General features: G+C 45.6%; 1 protein-coding gene across 5 annotated transcripts in view; it reads right to left on the bottom strand.

Moving 5' to 3' along the window:
* Positions 1-5252: 5252 nt before the first annotated feature.
* Positions 5253-22099, bottom strand: part of aff4 (AF4/FMR2 family, member 4) — a 30751-nt gene continuing 13904 nt past the window's right edge. For 3 of the 5 annotated variants that reach the window (XM_036524087.1, XM_036524086.1, XM_036524085.1), the window contains 19 exons: positions 20790-20916; positions 16050-16826; positions 15642-15686; positions 15244-15330; positions 14712-14745; positions 14503-14572; positions 14100-14192; positions 12567-12711; positions 11550-12416; positions 10878-10963; positions 10504-10747; positions 9851-9948; positions 9516-9579; positions 8596-8732; positions 7786-7857; positions 7254-7347; positions 7063-7106; positions 6471-6688; positions 5253-5711 (listed from right to left, as the gene is read on the bottom strand). In XM_036524087.1, the coding sequence (XP_036379980.1) occupies positions 5584-5711; positions 6471-6688; positions 7063-7106; positions 7254-7347; positions 7786-7857; positions 8596-8732; positions 9516-9579; positions 9851-9948; positions 10504-10747; positions 10878-10963; positions 11550-12416; positions 12567-12711; positions 14100-14192; positions 14503-14572; positions 14712-14745; positions 15244-15330; positions 15642-15686; positions 16050-16826; positions 20790-20912 (3426 nt within the window). In that variant the 5' untranslated portion in view covers positions 20913-20916 and the 3' untranslated portion in view covers positions 5253-5583. The remainder of the gene's footprint in view (positions 5712-6470; positions 6689-7062; positions 7107-7253; positions 7348-7785; positions 7858-8595; positions 8733-9515; positions 9580-9850; positions 9949-10503; positions 10748-10877; positions 10964-11549; positions 12417-12566; positions 12712-14099; positions 14193-14502; positions 14573-14711; positions 14746-15243; positions 15331-15641; positions 15687-16049; positions 16827-20789; positions 20917-22099) is intronic. The other 2 variants (XM_036524088.1, XM_036524089.1) reach the window with 1 other exon arrangement.

The following is a 22099-nucleotide window of genomic DNA, read 5'->3' as shown; positions in this document are numbered from 1 at the left end:
TCCAGAGTCGCTTTCAAAAAGAGAAGAAATGATACATTACTTTACAAGCCCATACAGTAAATGGCCAGACTTGCACTATTTTGTCATTTTTTCTTCTTCATCATCTTTTTTGTCTTACTGTTTTCATTGTTTTATACATAGCTATTACAGAGAGTGTTATGGAAACCACCATGTTTTCAAATTATAAAATGATTTAAAAAAAACAGTAGGCCAAGTTACAAGAATGAGGAAAACATTTGCTTGGAAAAGTGCCTTGTATGTGTAAGAGGAAATCTGGTCAGAATTTTCATCATACTGACATCAGGATTTGGGATGGCAGATCTATTTTTAATGTGTATATACTGGTATATGGAGACAATCTGATTTTACCTTTGAATGGCATGGTGTGTTTGTAACATGAAATCACCTTTTTATTGAGAGAACTGTCTGAGTAGCAGTTTAGTTGGAGATTTCTTGTTTTTATAATGCACCCTATTGCTTTGAATGGCAATACAGAGATACTAGTGAAGCAAGTGTAACATATGAAAGAAGCCAACCAAATGGACACAGAGCACATGTACACACACACACTTAATGTAATGAATAATGGGCAAGTGTGTTGAATGGGCCCCAAACTAGTCTGATTTTACACCTGTTGCAGAAAAAAAGCTTGCTTGTTTTAACTTAAGGTAATGTGATAGATAATAATGAAACATCCTGCAAATTAAAGATTAATGACCACAAATGCATACAGTAATGAATGAAATCTATGTCTGAAATGTATACCTTGAAGCAACTGTATTCATGTTCACTTACAAAAAATAATCTTGTAATCTTGATATTGACTGTTTTATTCTATGCTGCCATGGCAATTATTACTTTACGTTGAATTTTGTAACAGACATATAGATGAAGAAATCAGTGTTTAGTGTTCAGTGTTATCAGTGTTGAGTTTGAAAATTTTTTATGTGCTTTTATGTGCATTTATGTGTTTATTACTGGTAACAAATATATGCCTGTATGTAAACCTGAAAGTCTGCAATTATACTGTGCATATTATGCTTATACTGTGAAGAATCATTCTAAATAGAAAATTCTAAAAAAAAAAATGACAATAAAGCTTTTTGCTTGTTGGTCTGAGTAATATGCACATACCAAAGCTTCTGAGGTGCTAGTCAAATAGAGGAGGTTGCTGTTGCTAATTGGACTGAAGCCCATGCTGACATACCCACCCCTATCCCCAGCGGAATGAAGCCAATGTGTTCCACCTGTGAGGTTCCAGTTACTGTCGGCTAGTGACACAGTCAGGTTTGAACCCGGACCATCAGCTCTGCACAGAGATCATATTCTGTAACCAATATGGCACCCTCCACAACAGAATCAGGAGAGACCATGACAGATGCATCTAGATTCAAACCTGTTTCATTGTAGAAAGTCAGTGAGGTTGCCACCAAATGGAGGCAACCTCAGGTCACAGGCTTATATGGCCTATGGGCAACATCGCTGGTGCATGTCAGAGAGGCTAGCGCATAACACAGTGCCTATGGTTATAGGCCACATAATGTAATGGTCCTGTACATATGAAGCATGGACTTGAATTTAGATACGGTCTGGGTGTATTGCATAACTACTGAATATATATGCATGTGAGGCAAAATTGGTTGATGGCTACCAGCAACAAATACAAATAATGTATTAATATTAAATCCATGAATAAAGGGTAAAAAACCACCTATGTGACTGAGTTTTTTCACAGAGAACTAGTAAAAATGACATGTTCTGAAATGTATTTGTTTTATTCTCAATACAACAAAATACAAAGAATGTACAGGACAGACTGAGAAAACCCCTTAATTACAAGTTAATACTCACTTCACAAGAATGTATTTAAATTACATGTTATTCCAAGAAAAAAAAATGAATATGATCGAGTACCTTTGTTAATCCTCCACATTTTTCATAGCGTTAAAAAATAATCCAGTTCAAACTCTTTACTGGATAAACCAAGGTCTCTTAAGACTAATTAGGAGAGCACAACCTACAAACGTCTAAAACCGTTCAACATACATAAAAACGTGTCCCCATTCAATACATTTCTAACTCGATTTAAAAGGCACCAAGGTTGGTACTATGAGAAAAGAGAACCCAGGGCAAGTTTTTGGTTGGACATACCTAGCATTTATAAATTAGGCTTGTAAGGCCCATTGACATTGTGTGAGTGGTACATCCAACTGAACACTTCCCCTGAGTTTCAGTATTAAATACTTGTAGATATTTTTCCAGAAAGGTTTAAAGCTGATAACAGCCCTGGGTGCCTTTTAAACAGGAGGAACCTTCCAACATGACTTGGAAACTAAAGTTGCATGAAAAACAGAAACAAAAATTGTATGGCTAACCGTATACATAACATTTTCCAGCTTCATTCAGTTTGATCAACAATATCCATATAAGTGAAACCTCTCCATACCATATATATATAAAATAGAACATTTATACTTCATGAAAGCACATCAGTGATGATTATGAAGACAGCACAGAAGCCAGAAAGGCAAGACATGAAATACAATAAAAACAAAGTGAACTGATCCAAACATTTTCAATACATCACTTGGGAGTCCAAAATGTCTGGGGTTGGGAGAAAAAAAAATCTCAAAAAGGAAACATGACAACTGTGTGTATATAATATTTTCAACGTATTATTTACAAGGTATTCTTAATATAAATGTTGAACTGCAATAAAAATTGGTCCTAAAAGAAATATATTTATATACAATTATACATATTCGCATTTAAATAAAAACATGCAAGTGTTATGTCTTTCAGTGGGATGTCAAAATGCCTTCTTACCCTGGATTTCAGTAATATAATAACGTTCAAACCTGGCAACAAACAAACAAGCAAGAAGATAGCCTTGAAATGAAGGCCACGAAATTGGCAATAATTCAAAGATCTAGCTCTCTATCTCTAAGGAGGACACGATAAAATAAATACGCATGTTATGTGAAAATCCATAAAGTAATGTATATTCACCTTCGTACTTCTCTATTGATAACCATCACGAACCTTGCATTTGCACTTAAATTATACCAGTGTATAAATAAATTAAAATCTGAGATTATGAACAACACAAAAGCTACTAAAACATATATGTCAAAAGTGGGGATTCCACGCAGTAATTTTAAATGGCCTGAGCCATCAATGTACAGCCAAAGTTTTTGCACACATGCTATTCATCCTATTTTTTTTTTTTTGCACGATATGTTGGTATGTGTAAACCAGAGTGGTTATTCCAATTTATGTCAAAAGTACTCGCACATCAATCAGTACAGAGGTCTTTTTTTAATGATTCCAAATAGCATATTGGCCTTTTTCACTGAAGCTAGAGGAGTAGAACCCACCATTCTGTGGGGCTGTTTGTTCAGTGAATGCAAAGAAGAAAGTGTATATAAAATGATTACCTAAAAGTGAACGCGCCTCAGAAGTAGATTAAGCCAAAAACCTCTGATGGAAACCCCACTGTTGAACCCCTACGTATCCAAATATCAAAAGCCCGGTTACAAACAAGTATAGAATTAGAAGTAATTTTTTTTAGTACTTTGTTTAAAAAAACTGCATAGATTGTTCTGTTCTTCAACACTTACTGAACTGAGAGTGCGAGAAGAAATAACAGTTTCCCCCAAAAGAAGACCAGGGAGCCAATGGCAAAATCTCTAGTGCTGGAGATGGTGCATTTTCAACATACTTTACACAGTGGTGCTTTCTGAAAAATCCCACATGTGAAATACTATTTTTACTGTCCACGTTCAAGGGGTGTTTTTTTGTAAGGACAGAATAACATAAAATGATTTGGGAACAGCAGTAAAAAGGATACAACACAGGGTTAATTTAAAAGCAGTTGACTACTTCAGTAACACAAACCGATTTAGACACCTAACCTGCATTATAAATATATTCCATATAATGCCTTTTAACTGAGTATCGCTGTATATTGTGTAATGTCACATTGCCTCATCAAACAAAATAATTCTGAATACACAAATCACTTACCTAAGCTACTCTGGAAACCCCATTAAACCCTCCCCTAAAATTTAAATATGATAATTTCATATACAATAGAAATACTTTGCATTTCTTAGTACTTATTTCAACCCTGTTTTCAAGCCTTCACATCTTGAGTGAAGTTAAGAGAATCTGAACAGCGGCATCGCTTGATACATAAATAAAATCTATTCTGGGTTATGCGTTTTGTTATTTGACTAAAACCTCTCCCGAGCTCCCAACAACGATACAAAATATATGGCATTTCTCGTGTGTATGTTACATTATAAATATTTAAATCTTAAAATGTGAGTGCATACATTTTCCTTGATGGAACAATCTTCTGAGGGCAATTCTGCCAGACTACACTATTAAATACTACTCGAGGGCAAGGTTTGCGTTTGCTTTTCACACCCTGTTGTGCCGGAGGGAAACACACCATGAAAAACATCCGTCAGGTGTACCCTTTCCGGAAAAAAAAAACCGATGAAAACACGACGCTGTGAGAAGGAACGATAAAGACACACCGCGAGGCCAACGGGGGGACAGCTGAAGAAACATCAGCTCAGGATACGACGGAATTCAACGAGGGCGCTCAAGAAGCAGAAGGTCTCCTGATGCTTCTGGATGGTAAGAGACGCATTTTTGCAGGAACGAGTATAGCAGTTTGTAGGGCGTACGTGGCTCAAGTTTTCAGCGTCCTTGTGAGGTACAAAGAACAGGCTGTTTGGGATCAGCCAGGTAACCACGTGACTCAACCCAAAGCCCTCCCCCCTCCTCTGATTGGCACCCTCCCTCTCAGCACACTCCTGGCAGACTGAGGGGAGTGAACACTGAGGAAAATCCACCAATCAGATGGAACTTGCTTCCACAAAACTCCTCTGCGACATCGCACACAACACTGTGACGAGCTCTACTGAATGCTCCAATAAGCTTCCTCTGAGTGCCTGTACCTGGTTAAAAACCATCACACCGAGCTCTAGTTCCCGCTGTGACAAACTAACATCCAGACACAGCTCTGTAGTATGAGCATGTAAGAAATTACATGCACTCATATTCTGACAGATACTGAATTTCCTGTATATTAAATACAAGGCACAAAAAACAGATATAAAAAAAGAAAAGGACAGATCTTAGCTTTAAAGCACCTTTGGTTAAAAGGAGGTACTTTGGTTAAAAAAAAAGCCAAATAGCCAAAGGAAAAAAAGAGAAAACATTGATTTGCTCATGCCCTATAAAAACAAAATCCTTTAGTGTGTTTCTATGACAACAAAGCAATGGCTTCAGGCCAAAGAGAAAGATGGCTTTTTTTTTTTTTTTTTACTTTACACAACCCAAAGGTACCTGACAGGAGAGAGTGCGGATAAGAATGCTGTATTTTCTGACTTGTATAGAGTAGGAATGACATCCCCCCCAACTCCCTCTCCAATTTCATGATCACCATAGGGGCTCTTGTAGTTGCTAGTTTCTCGTGTTCATTTTGTTCAGTGTTTCTGTGGGGTTTTTTGGCAAAACTGTTATAGAAATGGACACAGTGTTATGGATATATCTGAGGGGGCTTGCCCCTCATGGTGTGAGCTTAGCGTCCAGCCTGAGCCAGTGCAGGCCCTGCCGTGTGTACCGCACCAGTTCTGTCATGCTGCTGGTGTTGAAGATCAGAGGGGTCATCACCTTGTCCAGCTCGGCGAAGAAGTCTGAGAAAGAGAGAGAGAGAGAGAAAGAGAGAAGGGGGGGAGAGAGATGGAGAGAGAAAGACAGGCAGAAATGTAGAGGGAGGGAGGGAGAGACAGAGAAATGACTGGTCAGTACTGCACACTCACACAAGCCAGATATCCTGCCTTTGGCTGGTCCAGCCGGAACCTGGATATTAACCACTGTGCATCTCTACTGCAGTAACCACCGGGTGTCAGTGTGTGCCAGGGAGTCGGTAAACTGGGCTTGTAACCGAAGTTTGACTCCCTGGGACCCTGCAGCTGCAATCTTCAGCAAGGAACTTCACCCGGATCGCTTCAGTAAAACATTCACTTAAATGGACACGGCGCAATACTTTCCCAATGTTCCGTACAATAATATGCATCTGTTATTACAAATCATATTAACAATTTATTAAAAAGTTAATCTTATACTAATCAGTGAAGTCTGTGAAAACCCTTGTAACAGACAAAGACATAAGATTCTTTCAGCCCAATAAACAGAAAAACCTCCTTAAAACCATTTGATAATGGTCCAGCAACATACAGAGAACATAAATACAAGGCAGCACACATCTATATTGGGTCAGAGCACAAAAAGCCTGACTAAACAGGCTACAGTCTTGCATCATTTTGGGAAGAATCTGCCCCCCCTCCCCCCACCCGAATGAATTCCTGGGCACCTCCTAAAACGATACAACCTAACCCGTGTGTGGTGTCCCCAAGGGAGGAGGAGGAGGAGGAGGGAGGGAACCACGGTACCTTTCTGTTCTTTGGCCAGCTGCTCGGCCTGGTCCCACACCTCGGTGGCGTAGAGGAAGTTGGACGTGACCTGGACGTAGCTGGCGGCCATCTGGTGGATGCGCTGGGGGATGGTGACGGAGGAGCCGCCGCTGGGGTTGGAGCTCCCGGAGGAGTAGCTGCCCGCGCTGCCGGGGGAGAGCTTGGGGGAGACCGGGGAGGGCATGCCGGCCGCCTTACTGTGAAGGGGAGAGGGGGAGGGAGGGGGTTCACACCGTCAGGAACACCGGGGGATCACCACCGCCAGTGCAGGACCACACACACAGCACAGCGATGTGAAGCAGCGGTTAGACCACTGAGAACACTACAGCTCTTCATGGCTGTTAATGTTATTACTATACATATTAAAACATATATTATGTAAGTAATATTAATTAATAACATTTCAAAGGGAAGCACACTGTATGCGGTGCCAGTTTTGTATCATTTCCTTTCCCAAAGGTGACAGGATATACAAGGAAAATAAAGTTTTGCATTCGTTGTGTTTGTATTGCTTAAATTGTACTTGTATTGCTTGAATTCATAAAGCATCTAGTTGCAGTCAATGTCTTACCTTCCCATTCCAGGAGAAGGAGCCTGCGTATTACTTAAGGAATTCTAGAAAACAAACAAAAGGGGTTCACGTTGACAACGGTGAGAAAAATATCCTTCCATCAGATCAGCAGACACAAACACTGACGTGTATTTTAAACAAAGGCTTGAATTGAGTCCGGTGTGAAGCTCCGCAGTCTTTGAGGGGCTCACCTTCAAGTGTTCAGTGAGGGTCTTGGAATATTTCAGTGCGCTTTCTTTCCTTAGTTTGAAGAGCCGCAGGTAGAGGAGAGACTGGCACCGGAGGCTGCGGAATGAGCGAGACCGCCGTTACCCATGAGTCGCCCAAGAACACAGCCCTAGCTAGCACAGCGGCGGAGACACGCTAAATGAAAAAATGACGGCGTGGCCATCAAATAAAAGAGTGGACGTTTATTGACTGGCTAAATCTGGTGCACAGCTAACGACTGCTGATTGTGGACTAAAAAGGGAGTGAACATTAGTACACTTGACATGTCAAGTCACCGTGTTCTTTATTTTGGGATTTTTTTGAGCGGTTCAAGAGCAATCATCAGCTCTGCACTCAGATCTAAAGTCAGGAAATGTCCACACGTGGCAATCCAGAGGCTGTTCACTTTTTTTTTTTAAAATCTACTTTGCCTTTTGAGGAACTGTCATTCCCCCCTTTAAACTCTGTATATTTCGGCGTATTACGTATGTCTTTCAGTGGGTGGAGGACACCTACCAGAGCACTGCTAGCCTTTTGTCAGCTGAAGTAGCATCAGGAGCCATGTAGCTTTTTAACTTCATAGTGTACCTAGAACAGATAGAGGGTTACACTCAGGACAATGTGTACCGAAACCCTGCAGACACAGAGGCCTTTAGATCAGCAGCATTCATTACATCACCATCATTATTCTGAGGACAATGAAACGCTGAGGGCAGACAGGAAGTCTACTGTAGGCTTTCTGGACATCCTGTACACACACGCATGCACGGACACACAGACAGACAAGCATATGGACAGGAAACACACACATATGCACACGTACACGCAGGGACAGACGCACAGACACAGACAGACAAACACACACACACGCGCGCGCACACACAGACAGGTATACAGACACAAACACACACACACACGCACACACACACGCACTGACACACACAACAGGCATACACACACAGACAGACACAAAAATACACGCACAGATACACACAGATGTGCACTGCGTGTCAAGATCTTAAGACATGGATAACCTGACTTCTCGAACAAACAAGGAACTAGGGTGGAGGTTGGTGAGGTTTTACTGTGGGACAAGGGTTGGTGGAGGTGGGTGAGGTTTTACTGTGGGACAAGGGTTGGTGGAGGTCGGTGAGGCTTTACTGTGGGACAAGGGTTGGTGGAGGTCGGTGAGGCTTTACTGTGGGACAAGGGTTGGTGGAGGTCGGTGAGGCTTTACTGTGGGACACTGATGGGGACGGAGGGCAGCGAGTGTTTCTTCTGTACGCAGAGGGGGACTGTGAGCGACGCAGGTGTAGGGGGCCTTACTTGATGAGCTCCACGGTCTCGGCGTACATGGGGAAAGGGGACTTGGCCTCCTGCGCGCTCTTCTCCAGGGCGTTGCCGCACTCGATGAACGACACCACGGCGTCCAGGTAGTACACCGCCTTCTCGAACCTGTCCATCTGCGGAGAGGGGGATGGGAGAGCGTTAGCATCCCCCGCGCTACGGTGGGTATACGGGCGCTGCTGGAACCGGGCCAGGCACATGACAAAACACGCCCCGGTGGGTGTCAAGATTACACGGGCACAGTCAGTGCCAGTCAGCAGATGCCAGCCCCAGCCGGGGAGGGCGGCTCCGGAACAGTGCACCAGTCAGCTCAGGATCCTGCCCTCGCAATGAGCACTGTTATTCTACCAGGTTTTAAGGTACACAAACACAGCATATTTCAAAAATGTGGAAATGGCAAGAATTTCTATGAGGGAGAAATGATCAACTAGCAGACTGGTAGTGGACAAATGGCTAAAATCCTGACAGATGCCTTATTACTCTTCTTATAAATTATGTAAGCAGTTTGTCATTAGTAATTTGCCATCATAACTATACCATAGTTACTATACAGACAATGAATGTTTAAACAAATGAACGCTTGTGTTTAATAGTACTGTGTCTCGTTGAGATTTGATGTTTTGCTCTCGTGACTTAAGCATGAGAATTGACCTTGGGACAGTGATCTATAATCACTCACTTACTGGCTGGAATATGTACCAACAAGGACAGATTACTACAAATTTAATGTCCACTTACATGTGGACAAGCAGTACTACATTAGTAATAGTACATTTTAGGACATAAAATCATAAGCATGTCCTTGAAACACAGCACTGAACCAGTCATTATGAGTAAAGTCCAGATGCCTGGCTCCGTTTTCACACTGAGGGTTTGAGGCTTTGCCAGCTGTGTCTCACCAGTGCATCTGCGTTATGTTTCAGCTTCTTCGCCTCTTGTAGGTAGTAATCAGCGGAGTGCACCCTGGAAAGTAAAACGGTTTATGCTTCAGTCTTGGTTTCTGCCACTAAGGCTCATTCAGAACATCACATCACATCGCGCTTCCTTCGATCCCTCCAAAGCGCTCGGAGGAGCAGCTTGCTAGACCCACCCCCGCCAGCGCCGTTTTTACATTTAAATATTGTGATCGCTGCTTTGCAAGGGCGGCTCCTCCCCTGCAGTGCAGGCAGGGCGCTTCAAAGCCAAAGCTGAGGCACGCGGTCCCACGCGGCGGCGCGCTCCCTGCTCCACTCACCGATCTTCGAACGTGAGCTTTGATCTCTGCAACTTTGAACCTTCTGAGGAGAGGAGAGGGGCGCTGGGCTGGCTTTCGGCGTTCTTCAAGGACTTGTCCTGTTCAGAGCAAACAAATGGCAAAAATTGGTAATGTCACTAAAAACCTTTGATCAACAAATGCATCCTTGTTTAAGAGGAATAAAAAGCGGGTCAGCCAGATGCATTTCTGCATGCAAAAAGCAAGGGCTTGCAGATTAGGAACTACGTTACATTACATTATTGGCATTGAGCAGACACTCTTATCCAGAGCAATTTAGATAGGTTACAGTTTTTTTGACATGTTATCCATTCATACAGCTGGATATTTGGGTTAAGTACCTTGCTCAAAGGTACAACTGCAGTGCCCCAGTGGGGAACCGAACCAGCAATCTTTCGGTTACAAGCCCTGCTCCTTACCACTATGCTATACTGCTGCCCGAATAAAAAGAAATGCTCGAGTTCAAAGGAAAGAGTGGCCGCTGAGACACCACGTGCCTCTACTACTGGCCTACTGTAATCACACCCCTGTTGCAAGCAGAGCACAGAGACAGCAGGCGTGAGGGTGGGTCAGAGAGGAGCGCAGAGGGTCGAGCACTGCTGGAGAGGGCGGGGGGGCGAATCGGGGTACCCCACCTTTCCTTCCTTGGCCGCTCTGCCCTGCTTGTCCTCCACTTTGCGGTGCTTGGACGAGGAGCCCCCGCTCTTGGCGCCGTGGCCGCCGTCTTTGCTGCTGCTGGCGCTGCTGGAAATGGAGGTCGACGATTGGCTGGCCGTGCGCTTCCGGCTCTGATGCTCCGCCTTCGGCGTCTTCTGCAGCCCCATGATGGAGGGCGAGGGGACCGACTCCTTCTCCTTATCGCCGCCCCTCTTGGACGAACTGCGTGTGCAACACGGGAGACCGGTCAGGCCAGTTAACTCGTCAGACTTTGTCCCCTCATTGCTCTTGCGGTCCATAAGGAATATGTGTACATATATCTGTGTATATAACACATTAAGGTATAACTTACTCTTTGCCACTGGACTTGTGGTGCGATGGACCCTTGTCTTCTAGCCTGGGTTTCTTGCCTTCACTCTTGATGGCATCTTCATCATTCTGGGGCAAGCACAACGCACAGCAATGCTTTCTAAGACCAATCTTAAGATATTGGTCTAACAAAGGCACACTGGTAACCAAGCAACATGGCTACATATTCAGTCCTTTCAGAGGCTTGACCTCCGCAAAGACGGACAAACAAAAACCCCCCACCCAAGCAAAACACGCTCCTGATTTTGCTAAGCGATGACATGGCCACTGCACATCGTTTCCCATTATGTGGATATTAAAAGAAACTATGGCAAATTAAACGACATAAAATAGATACCATGTGCCACATTCCACATTCCAATACATAGCAGATGGCAAGTTGGCTACAAGACAGCATTTTCACAGAATATGTTTGTACATATTAGTACGACAGGCCACAGGAATTCCTTTGTGCTATTCAGGGACCCACTGGGATCCCCAGGCTCCTGCTTCAAAACCCCTAATTGAAGAGGCCGCAAAAGCAGGCACGGTGATGTGCAGTGTGGTCTCACAATCCTCAGGGCTGTTGCTGGGACCCTTAAAACCTTAATGAATGAATCAGTGTGACAGGGTTAAAAAAGCCCTGGATATAAGTGAATGCTACAGGTTGCAATACCTTGTGCTTCCTCTTCCCCTTGGACGGCTTTTCGTTGGACTGTTTCTGGAAGTCCTTCCCGTCCCTCTCCATGGCACTGTCCCGGTCCGGTTTGGGCTGCTCCAGGTCCTTGAAGGGCTGCCCGGGGACGCGGGACAAGAGGCTGAGGTCGATCTTGACCATGAGCACCTGGCGGACGGGGAAACGGTCGTCGGGGTCGCTGAGCGGGGAGAGCAGCTCCTTCTCCTCCAGCGGGGAGAAGATGCAGACGGGAGTCCTGATGCTCTCCGCGTACTTGGGTGTCTGCGACGAGGAGGGAATGCTGTCGTTTTCCTCCGAGTCCGAGGAGGAGGAGTCCGTCTCCACGAACTCCCGGGACTTCTGGGAGGTCTTGCCGGGGGTCTTGCACTTGCGCTTGTCGGCGGCGGGCCGGGGGGACGGCTTGGGCTCCTTCTTGATGTTGGGCTTCCGGGAGCCCTTGGTGGCGGCTTTGGGCCTGTGAGGCGGGATCTCCGGGGGCGGCTCGCTCTCCACTTTCAGCCCCCCCTTGGGCTCCTCCACCACGGGGGGCTTCTCTGATTTCCTGGGCTGCTTTTTGCCCACCGTCCTGCGCTGGGCGGTGCCCCCCTCGCCCTGGGCGGGCGACTTCTGCCGACCGCGCCCGCTGCTCTCCGAGCCCTTCTGGGCGGCCCGCAGGTCCCTGCCCGGGGCAGACCCGCCTGAGTCCTTTGACCCGCCCTGACCGCTGTAGCGGCCTGACCCCTGCTCCCGGCCCTCCTTCTTGTACTTGGTGGGGACGTTGTTGTCCACCGGGGACGCTGGCGAGAACTTGCTGACTATGTGGATCCAGTTGTCCAGCTGCCATTTGTTGGCCGTGGGCGGCTCAGGCTGAGTGAGAGGACAGACAGACAGAATTAGTGATCACAAACAGACTTCCAAGCTCCATCTTTTTTCGATTAGCCAAGGGCGACACACTGACAAAAACGGTGCATCCGCGGGGCATTCTCCGCCTGCTCGGCGCAGTGAGGGTGCCCTAACCTCGGGGGACGCGGCGCGGGGTGGCTCGTTGGCCTCGCTGTCGCTGGAGCTGCTCTCGCTCTCGCTGTCCGAGCCAGAGCTGCTCTCCGAGCCGCTGTGGCTGCTGGAGTCCTCCCGCGAGTGCTCCGCCCCTTCGCTGTTGTTGCTGCGGGAAGAAGAGGACAGACAGGCGGTCAGTGCGGGGAACACACGGCGGGAGAGTCGGCCTCCAGTTACTCCTGCACCGGCAGGTATAGGAATATGGCTGTTAATATGACTTAGGCATTTTAACACATCTTAGTTGCAAATGTCTACAGGTGTACAGGTAGCCACCGTGGCTGAAGACGCACATGGTTAGACTGTGCAAGGATGTGATGTAAACTGCATCTATGATCAATGTTAGCTGCACTGACTGTGCCAAAACAGCAACACTCCAGGGCTCACATGCACGTCTTCTCAGCTTTAAATTTTGATAAAGTGTGTATATATAAAGTAACATATGTGCTTAAAACTGAAGAATTTCATATACAGGGACACTTGACAGTCTCATGATTTAACAGCTCTTATGTCAACACACACAGGTGTGTACCAATGCAAAGCCATAGCGGCTAGCTAATAGGCATTCAACCTGGGAATCATGCAAGAGTAGCCACGCAGGTACACAGGAACCTGCCTCAGTTGTAGGTGCGTGACCCCTGTTGTAAGTCCCTTGGCCGAGACCCCAACTTTTTTATGCATATGGGTTTACAGTGGGCTTAGATCTACAAGGCTTTTTATGTTATTTGTCAAGGTTTAAATCATCTGTGTCCATTAACAAAAACAGAAACAAGGAATTTGCATCACAGCACAAAGGTACGTGATGTTTAGTTGGATTGGCAAATCACTGTGGTTGCGTTTCGTGGTTTGGTAAATGTGTTTCTGAATATAACCAGGCGGAAACTAACAGCTCAATCCAGATACAGCCGCGTATGTTTATATGTGAGCACAGCCTTATCGGGACAAACTGAACTGAGAGATGGCAACAGCAGAGGGTGTCAACTGTGTGGTTTGTGGTCTGACCATGGCATCGGTCCAAAGAAAACTTCCTACAACTGAGTTAGCTGAGGCGCTAGTCAAGCTTGTGAAATATCGGTGGTGGCGATCACATGCAAGCAGGAGATGCATGCATTTCCACGCTGGCATCAGCTCCACCTGGGCCTACAGTGGTGCCGCTGCACTCGCCACACTCAGCTACCAGAAGTTTCCTGCACTTGTTAAAGTGTTTTCTGAGGTTCACAGAAAGCCATGAGCAGCATCTGAGGGCACTGGGAGGTTAGGCTTCGACGAGGTACTGGACAATTGCAAGTAAATCGAATACATACAGACGGTGGCCTGTAAGAACTAATAATAGCGGCTAAATGAACCCTATATTTAGTCAGGCCTCTTGGCAGACAAAGAGGAACTGCGGACCATCTGAGTCTCCATAATGAGCTCTCTTCCAGATGACCTCACGGCAAATGCACCCCAAGCACCTGCGGGCTCCTGACCCGAGCCTCGCCACGCCGCGAGCAGTACCTTGCGGACGCGTTCCTCGAGGCATTTTTCGCCGAATCCGGCTCTCCGTCACTGTCTTCGCTGCTGCTGATTTTCAGGTCATTTTCCAGCATGCTGTGAAATGACAAGAAAAAAAAGGGGGATCAACTTACACACGGCACAAGCCAGGAGGGCATTTCAGTCAATTACACACTGAAACCCTGCTGATGTTCCAGTCTGCTGAGCAGGTATAATCAGGGTAGCTGAGCAAGCTCTGACAGTAAAACAGGCTCATTTAACACAAAAATCCACAGCATATACTATTTTTACTGAAGTACAAAAGGACGAGATAATAAGGGAGGGGATAGCGGCGGGGGTCACCTTTAACCGCACATCAGCTAATGAGACAGAGGATCACTAGCCCGAACGGCGAAGGGCAACTTACTTGGCTTGATCGGCGTCACATGGTTTGGACTGGTGGCTGTTCGAGGACCCCTTTGATGAACTATACCTCTCTGAGGAAAGAGACAAAGAGGACAGGCGATCTCGTGAGTGCAGGACCCACAGAAAGCAACCCAAAAAAAGCAACTGGAGATCTGGTGCTACACATGGCAGTTTCATCACAGCAGAGTGCCACAGTGCGTTTGGACTTACTGTGTCCGCCGGGGAAGCTTGGGTGCTGGGTGTCCTACAAGATAAAGCAAGGTTCACTTAGGCTTCAATTTCAATCCAGCTCTGCTGGGCTTATGCAGATATGACTACAGATGTGTGTGTGTTTGTGTGTGTGCGTGTGCGTGTGCGTGTATGCAACTGCAGTTCATTAAATCATTTACATTTTGTCTTTATTAAACTGCTTTAACCAGCAATATGTTAAAACTGCAGCTTATCGTGTAACTGGTTAAGGGCGCTGCTTAATGCTAAGTGTGAACTAGCACAACTTTTCCAGTAATTTGTAAGGTGACTGAAAAAACAGGAATGTTTTTACACAAAAAAAAAGAAAAACAGAATCAGGACTGTCATCAGTGAAAAGTGATTGCTTTTTTTTTCCATTCCAGCTTCTAGCAAGTTGTCTTAAGGCTTTAAAACACTGCTTTACTAACATGAACAAACCCAGGTTTGCCCTGTAATAACTTATTCCCCTCTAGTCTGAACGCATGCAGAGAAGAAAACGGTCTGTCTGTCTGACCTTTGAGGGGAACGGAAACTTTGACGGCTCCGTTTTGCAGGGGGTGTGAATGGCCGTTAATGGTGGAGGCCACGACTGGGTCATTTCCTACAGAAAGAGAGAGAGAGAGAGAGAGAGAGAGAGAGGAGCAGGGAAAAAAACAAGATTGTGCAAGAGTTCAAAGTCTAAAACAAACCTTAAAAGTCTAGGTTTTCATTGGCCTGAGAGCAGTAACCAGACGTGTAATTTATGTGTTTGATGTCCCAGCTGCAGGACTTCAAGGTTACAACTTGCAACACATTCGGTCAGTGTCACGTGTCTGTAAGTGTTACTCGTACCACAAAAGATATGCATTTGGGATTAAGCTAAAGACTGATAGTGGCCGAGACACTTGCACTGTTACAGAACGTCATTCTTACCTTTAAGATCTCATCTACACAGTTGGTATCCCCTGACATGGACCCCTGAAAGATGAGAAATTAAACATCTTACAACACATATTCCCACAAGGGCCTGGAATTCAAAGTTACAAATAAGTAAGCACAACTCACTGGGCTGCATTTTAACTGCATTTTCTGTCCCCAATTTCTGAATTTAGATTACATTTGACTTTTTATGTTCTTGTGCACAGAAAGTCTTTATTTCTAGATATTTTTTCCATATCTATATACCAATTTAAGCATAAATACAGGTGGTTTTTAATTATTTTTCTCCTAAGAGACACACACGTGTGGATACTTTTCATACATTTTAATATGTAAATGCTGTTATGGACATCACCGTCAGTCAGAGGAGAGAAAAGCGAGATCCACTTTCAGTGGCCCTACCTCCAGAGGCTGTGAGGGGATCTTGAGCTTGGACAGGGAGGCCTTGCTGCTGGACTTCATCTCCCCGACACCGCCGGCGCCGTGCGACTGGCCGCCGTAGCTGTCCGACGACGTCCGGGGCTCGATGGTCTCCTGGCCGTCCATGGGGCGCACGTAGGCGGTGGGCTTCTGCAGCATGGAGCTGGGCTTGGACATGAGCGAGGGTGGGAAGGCCTGGCTGGAGTGCTGGCCGCTGGGGAAGGAGTTGTGCACGCGCGACGGCGAGTCCCAGCTCGCTTCGCGCTCGTGCGGAGACTTGGAGCGGTAGCGCTCCTTGCCGTGGTGCTCGCCGCCGTGCGACCGGCCGTGGCCCTTGGCCGGGCTGGACGTGTGGGACTTGGAGTGGTCCGAGGCGTGCTTGCTGGACTTCTTGCTGCTGCTGCCGCTGCTGCCGCTGTAGTCCCGCTGTCTTTGGCTGCTGCCGCCTCCGCCGCTACTGCTGCTGTCCGCGGGCCTCTGGCTCCCGCCGTGGCCGCCCGGCAGGCCCGACCGCTTCTGCGACTGGGACGAGGCGCCGGCGGCCGGCCCGACCGGAGTCCATTTGCTGCTCTGGCCGCCGCCGCCGCGCTGCTGGTCCCCAAAGAGGGACTGCGAGGACTTCTCCTCCGAGGAAGAGGAGCCTGGGGGCTTGGGCATGAGCTTCGGGAGCGTCGTCTCTCCCATCAGCTCCTTGTCCATCTCGTCGTAGTTTCCCAGCATGCTCTGAATGCGGCTGGACAGTTTGTCTTCCTTACTGGACTGAGGGACAGCGAGAAAGAGACACGGAGTTTCACTGGCAGGGCATAGGACAGTCGGAGGGTAAAGAAAGCAACAGCTGTGAGACAGCACAACCTGGAGCACAGCGCAGGTGAGCCTGCCGGATTGTTTTTCGCTGTGTTTAATCAACAGCTCTATTAAACCAAAAATTACATCATAATGGCTTCATCCAGCAGTCCCATGCCAGACAACAGCTACGTCAGAAAAAGCACCAAAGAGCCGCCTGTGTACACAGGTGGTCTCCCAGGCAACAGCTGGTCTGAGTAATAGAATCCAATTAGTTCAGTGGATGCGTGGATGACAGAAGAACAGGCCATTTCTCTGGGGTCTTAAACGACGGCTTTACAGTACTGCAGTCAAAGCCTGCCACCTTGTACTTCTACTTCAAAACGTACAATACAAAATGTTTAAATCATTCCCACTACTAACAAACATGTTTAAAGTTACAATAAAGTAGAGCTGTTATTCTAATGATAAAGCAATCGTATCAATTACACTATACTATTATTTTTAATTTACGTCTTTAAAAGAAGCTGTTACCACTCCAAGTCTCAAAATGGAAAAGAGCCAGAAGAGGGCAATTACAAAACACTTAATACAGCCAATATTTTTTTTTTAATGTTTTACATCATTTTTTGGGTTCAAAATGGCTGTGGAAATGACGGAAGTGTGTGAAGAGTGAGATCCAAAGGATGGTTTCCACATGTGATTAAGACAATCATTCTGTGTAAAATGTTGACTCAGGGATGCTCCCTAAACACAAACATGAAAATCTTACCTAACGGGATTAACCCAACAGTGACCTCACACAAACTGAGGAGACGGCCATGTCAAGCACACTGTCTCTTACAAAGCCGACTTGGAGGGTTGTAGAGAATCAGAAATACAGGAAATTAATTGCTGTAGAAATGTAGCACATTCACTATAGCTTTAATTGTGAAATTGGGTAATCTGCATTAAATACAGGAAGAGCACCTTTGCCCATAATTGAGGTCAGACTTGGACATTTCTCAAATGCGCATGAGTTCAACACAAAAACATCCCAGATTCATGAGATAAAATACCTTGAGACACGTTCTGAAGAGCCTTACGGATGAAAACACAAGGGATGCGTTTGCCTGGCTGTACCCTTTTAGAAAATGCCTGCTTAAACTGTTCACCTTAAATTTACAGAGCTGTTGACTTGAAAGACTGCAGCGAACTAACTCAATCATGCGGGGACATGCCACTCTAATCAGAAACAGCATCTGAAAGGCCAAAGAGGAAATGAGAGGTCACCCTCATGTTGCAGGACCATTTGTTATCCTTCCGTCCAGTTTCACTGGGGCTATGATGAACACCTAGCCTCAAACCAAATGTCAAAATAAATAAAAGTTTTTCACTCAGCCAAAAAGAAGCCGTTTCTTATTTTCTCGGGTTTAAATTTGCTGCGGTATTCACAGTGAATTCACGCTTTGGCAAGCTTGCCAGAGTGTGGTCGGCCGAAGTGCTTCTCTGTGACAGCAGGGTGAACAGTGGGAGAAGCGGACAAGCAAGCCTGTTAAAATAATGAAAAGGTGCTTTTCTGAGAAAAAAAGCTTTTCTGCTGATTTTATATCTGGGATAGGTGCAGGTCTTTTTAATCCTTTCCTGCGAACACATTGCCCTATCATTTTGTCCCTGTTCTTCCATTATGTGCTTTTTTTATTGCTTAAACACAGCGCAATGAATCTACAAAAAAATGACTCACGGGTTTTGCTGATGAGGTTTCCTCACCAGCCCACTGGTGTGCTCTGAACAAATTTCAACAGACCTCTAACACTTGGGAAGTAGCCATTGTACTACATCTATAACAGCTCTTCAGGGTAGGACAGTATACAAAGTAAGGGGAAGAGAAATTGAGCTCACATGTTGTTGATTTCAACCAAATCTGCAGCATGTAGACAGCTACAGTACACATGCTATAATTCTACACATCCAATATACCCCTCTTCCACTGCTAGAATGGTTCTAAGCCAATCCATGCTGTAACCTCGCTGGGCTGGGCTGACAAGCTTGGCTAGGCCTCCACTGTGGAACCAGGGCAGGAATGGCATATACAAATTTGAACAGAAGGAGTAATGTGATCTGGGATATTCCTGTAAGCAGGAGAAGGGGGAAAAAAAGCTTATGGAGTTCTCCAGTTTTCTCTCTGCTAACGGACATAAGAAGCTACAGCTGGATATACACTGTATTAACCCTCATTACATGAGGTTTGTGTTTACGTAAGATGTTTATGTTCAGTTATAAATGTATAAGTATTTGACTACTTGTACCTCCTATGATAAAGGCTAAGTTAAGGCTGCTGTCAACAGCAACAGAAGTCACACACCAAGGTAGAAGGAGTAAGCAGAAACGTTTTAAGAAAGCAGGATATATTTCAGGCCTACGTCAAAACAGTATTTACGTAATCTCTTGTAACATTTCCTCCTTCCTAACTGCTGTGCAGCTGATGGGTGCAACACTGCTGCAAGGTTGGCTAAAACCCCGCCCTTGGCCTGCTTGTAACAAGGCATTTTCCACATTAGCAGCAGAGCGAAGCTGGCATGATCAGGTCTCATTTGGTTACCGTGCAGTGTTTCTCAATCCTCCTCCTGGAGCCCCCCTGTCCTGAATATCTTCTATCTATCCTTGCTCCAAACATGCTCTTGATTAAATCAGGTGTGCTCAGCTAATCAGAAGTGCCACAGATGAGTTCAGTCAGGTAGGTAGAGCAGGGAAAGATGGAAAACGTGCAGAGCAGGGGGGCCCCAGGAGCAGGATTGAGAATCAGTGGGTTACAGGAAAAAAAAAAGGTAATGGAGAACCCACCCAGAACCTTGAACTTGATAGCCTGCAGTGGAAAAGGGGTAATATTGTGCACAAGGGCTCTGAAGGTGAACTACACGACCATGTGTCACAGAGGAAGAGACAATGGGGCTGGGAGGCGAGACTCACCTTTGAACTCTCGCCAGTCCCCTACCTGTCAAGACTCATTCCGACAGCATTCTCTGACGAATCCTCTACCACTGACTACAACCACTTACCTCCACTCAAGGTCAGCTAGCAGCAAAGATTACACTGAGATTTGACAGGTGTGGAGGGTTACTGAGACTGAAATCCTCTTTACAATTACATGCACTGTGAAAACGGTTCAGTCACCTGGCCCTGCCCCCCCCCCATCTGAACCAATGTGTGTCGCATTTTGACTCTGCACAGACCAGGTCCTTAATAAGGACAGGTCATGCTACGACTAAGCAGGTGGCTGTTGACGAAACAGAACACCTAGAGTGGTGGGCTGTATAGACCACTTCTCACAACGGATAAGATGCTGAGGGGGACTGTGGGTAGATTTCCCCACTGCGTCGCTGCGGTGGACTTAACCACCAGCAACAACTGAGTATCATTTAGGAGGCAGGGAAATCTGAGTGGACACAGGGCCTGGGGGCTGGATACTTACCTCACGCTGACAGAGAGGGCATGACTAGACCGCAAGCTAAATAGGGAAGGGGGGTTAAACCTGCGGGGAAGGCATGTCCACTGGGGCTCAGATTCATACTGTCCCACGTAGGCCTCGTCGATATAAGTGGAAGGCTGGCGACAGCCCTGAACTCATACACGGTGCGTTCCTGACTGACTGCTGACAAAGTCCCAGCTGTTGCCACATTTTAACCTCCCCACACCCCCCCACCCCCAGGGTGCACTTACCTCAGCTCCCCCGGCACTGTCAAACATACACGCACACAATGACACAAGCAGTTATTCGGTGCAGCGTTTTTGGGCTTTTTTTTCCCCCCTCCAAGGTTAATCTGACATGTAAACATATCACAAGGTGGAGGGGGGGGGGGGGGAACAAAAAAAAAAAGCGGGGGAAACAGAGACTGAAACCCAAAAAGAGAACCAAGTAAGAGCAGAAATCAAAAAATGAAAAAACAAAAATAAACTTACAACTTTATAAGGCTCGGGAAAGAGAGGGGAGTTAGCTGGGAAGGCCACTCCTCCCTGCTGGATTTCTTGATTTCGCCTTTCTTTTTCTTTCAAACGTAGCACATTCCGGTCTTCACGGTTCATGTTGCTAGCAACAGAGACACAGTCACTAAGCGTGGAGGGAAACAGAAACTAGCAGTTCTCAAAGCTTTTCTCTAGATGAAAACTTATGGTGACACCGTAATATTTTGCTGTTGTTTTTCTTTCCTTAACACAAATACATTAATCACAGAGAGGGCATATTTATCTTTAATGGTCCAAAAAAGTCTGAAAGCACTGAGGAACACATCACACCTGGTCTAAAATGTGGGCTGCCATGTGAATGATGTGGCTACTACTGCATTGGAGGCCTACTACATAACTAATGCTACTGTTATTATTAATATTGCTATTGTTATTATAACTGCTGTAGTGCAACTGTACAGAAACAGCCCTTACAAAAAAACTGATGATATGTTTAATTCAAACCCACCCTTGCAACTTCACCTCATATCTACAGACTAGAGCTTTTTCAGTAATGGAGGTGACACTGCATTTAAACATGAGCTGAAACACACAGTTTCTGAAAATGGACTCAAAATGTCTATTTCCTGTGGAGGGCCTGACAGATCTTATGCAGTTATCATAAATCAAGTGATAAAGAGGTCAAAGGAGGAGAGAAAGTTTTGCTAACCATGGCTGAAGTGTAGAGCGAGTTCTGAGCAACAAGCATGTAGTACCCAACCTAGAAGTACAACTATTACACAAACATTATCTTTGGAGCTCAAATCTAACCTTAAAAGTCACCCAGAGCTTTTATAAAGAAACACGGCATCCTCAAAAACCCGGTCTTTGCTGGCTAAAAAGACGGAAATGACTTTGAGAAGTTTTCAGAATACTTCTCTGAATAAGGAAAACCTGTATATCTGGGTGAAGAATATAAAATAGAACACAAGTGGTCATTTCAACACATTTAACTGATTTTTCCACAATTTGGCCTAATCACAAATATCCAAAGTGATTTCTTGACTGAAAGAATTTCCGCTACATACTGTCAAAGAGTGTGTCCGACACGTTTGCTGAAATCTGCATGTCAAAGATCATCTTAATTGGTCAAATCAATCACTCTACATAATGCCAAAGCCCTTCTTATCTGTTCAGAGCAAAACAAACAGCAAGGGAGAAGTTTTGTTTCTGAGCGTGAAACTCTGAGGCGAATCACTGACAGGACAATAAAACAAGAGTAATGCTGATTTCACCACAGCACATAAACTCAGCTGCAATGTGATCTA

Source organism: Megalops cyprinoides, chromosome 3, assembly GCF_013368585.1.
Source record: "Megalops cyprinoides isolate fMegCyp1 chromosome 3, fMegCyp1.pri, whole genome shotgun sequence".
Classification (NCBI taxonomy): Eukaryota; Metazoa; Chordata; class Actinopteri; order Elopiformes; family Megalopidae; genus Megalops; species Megalops cyprinoides.
The sequence above is the reverse complement of the archived record's forward strand: the minus strand, read 5'-3'. Positions and strand labels throughout refer to the sequence as shown.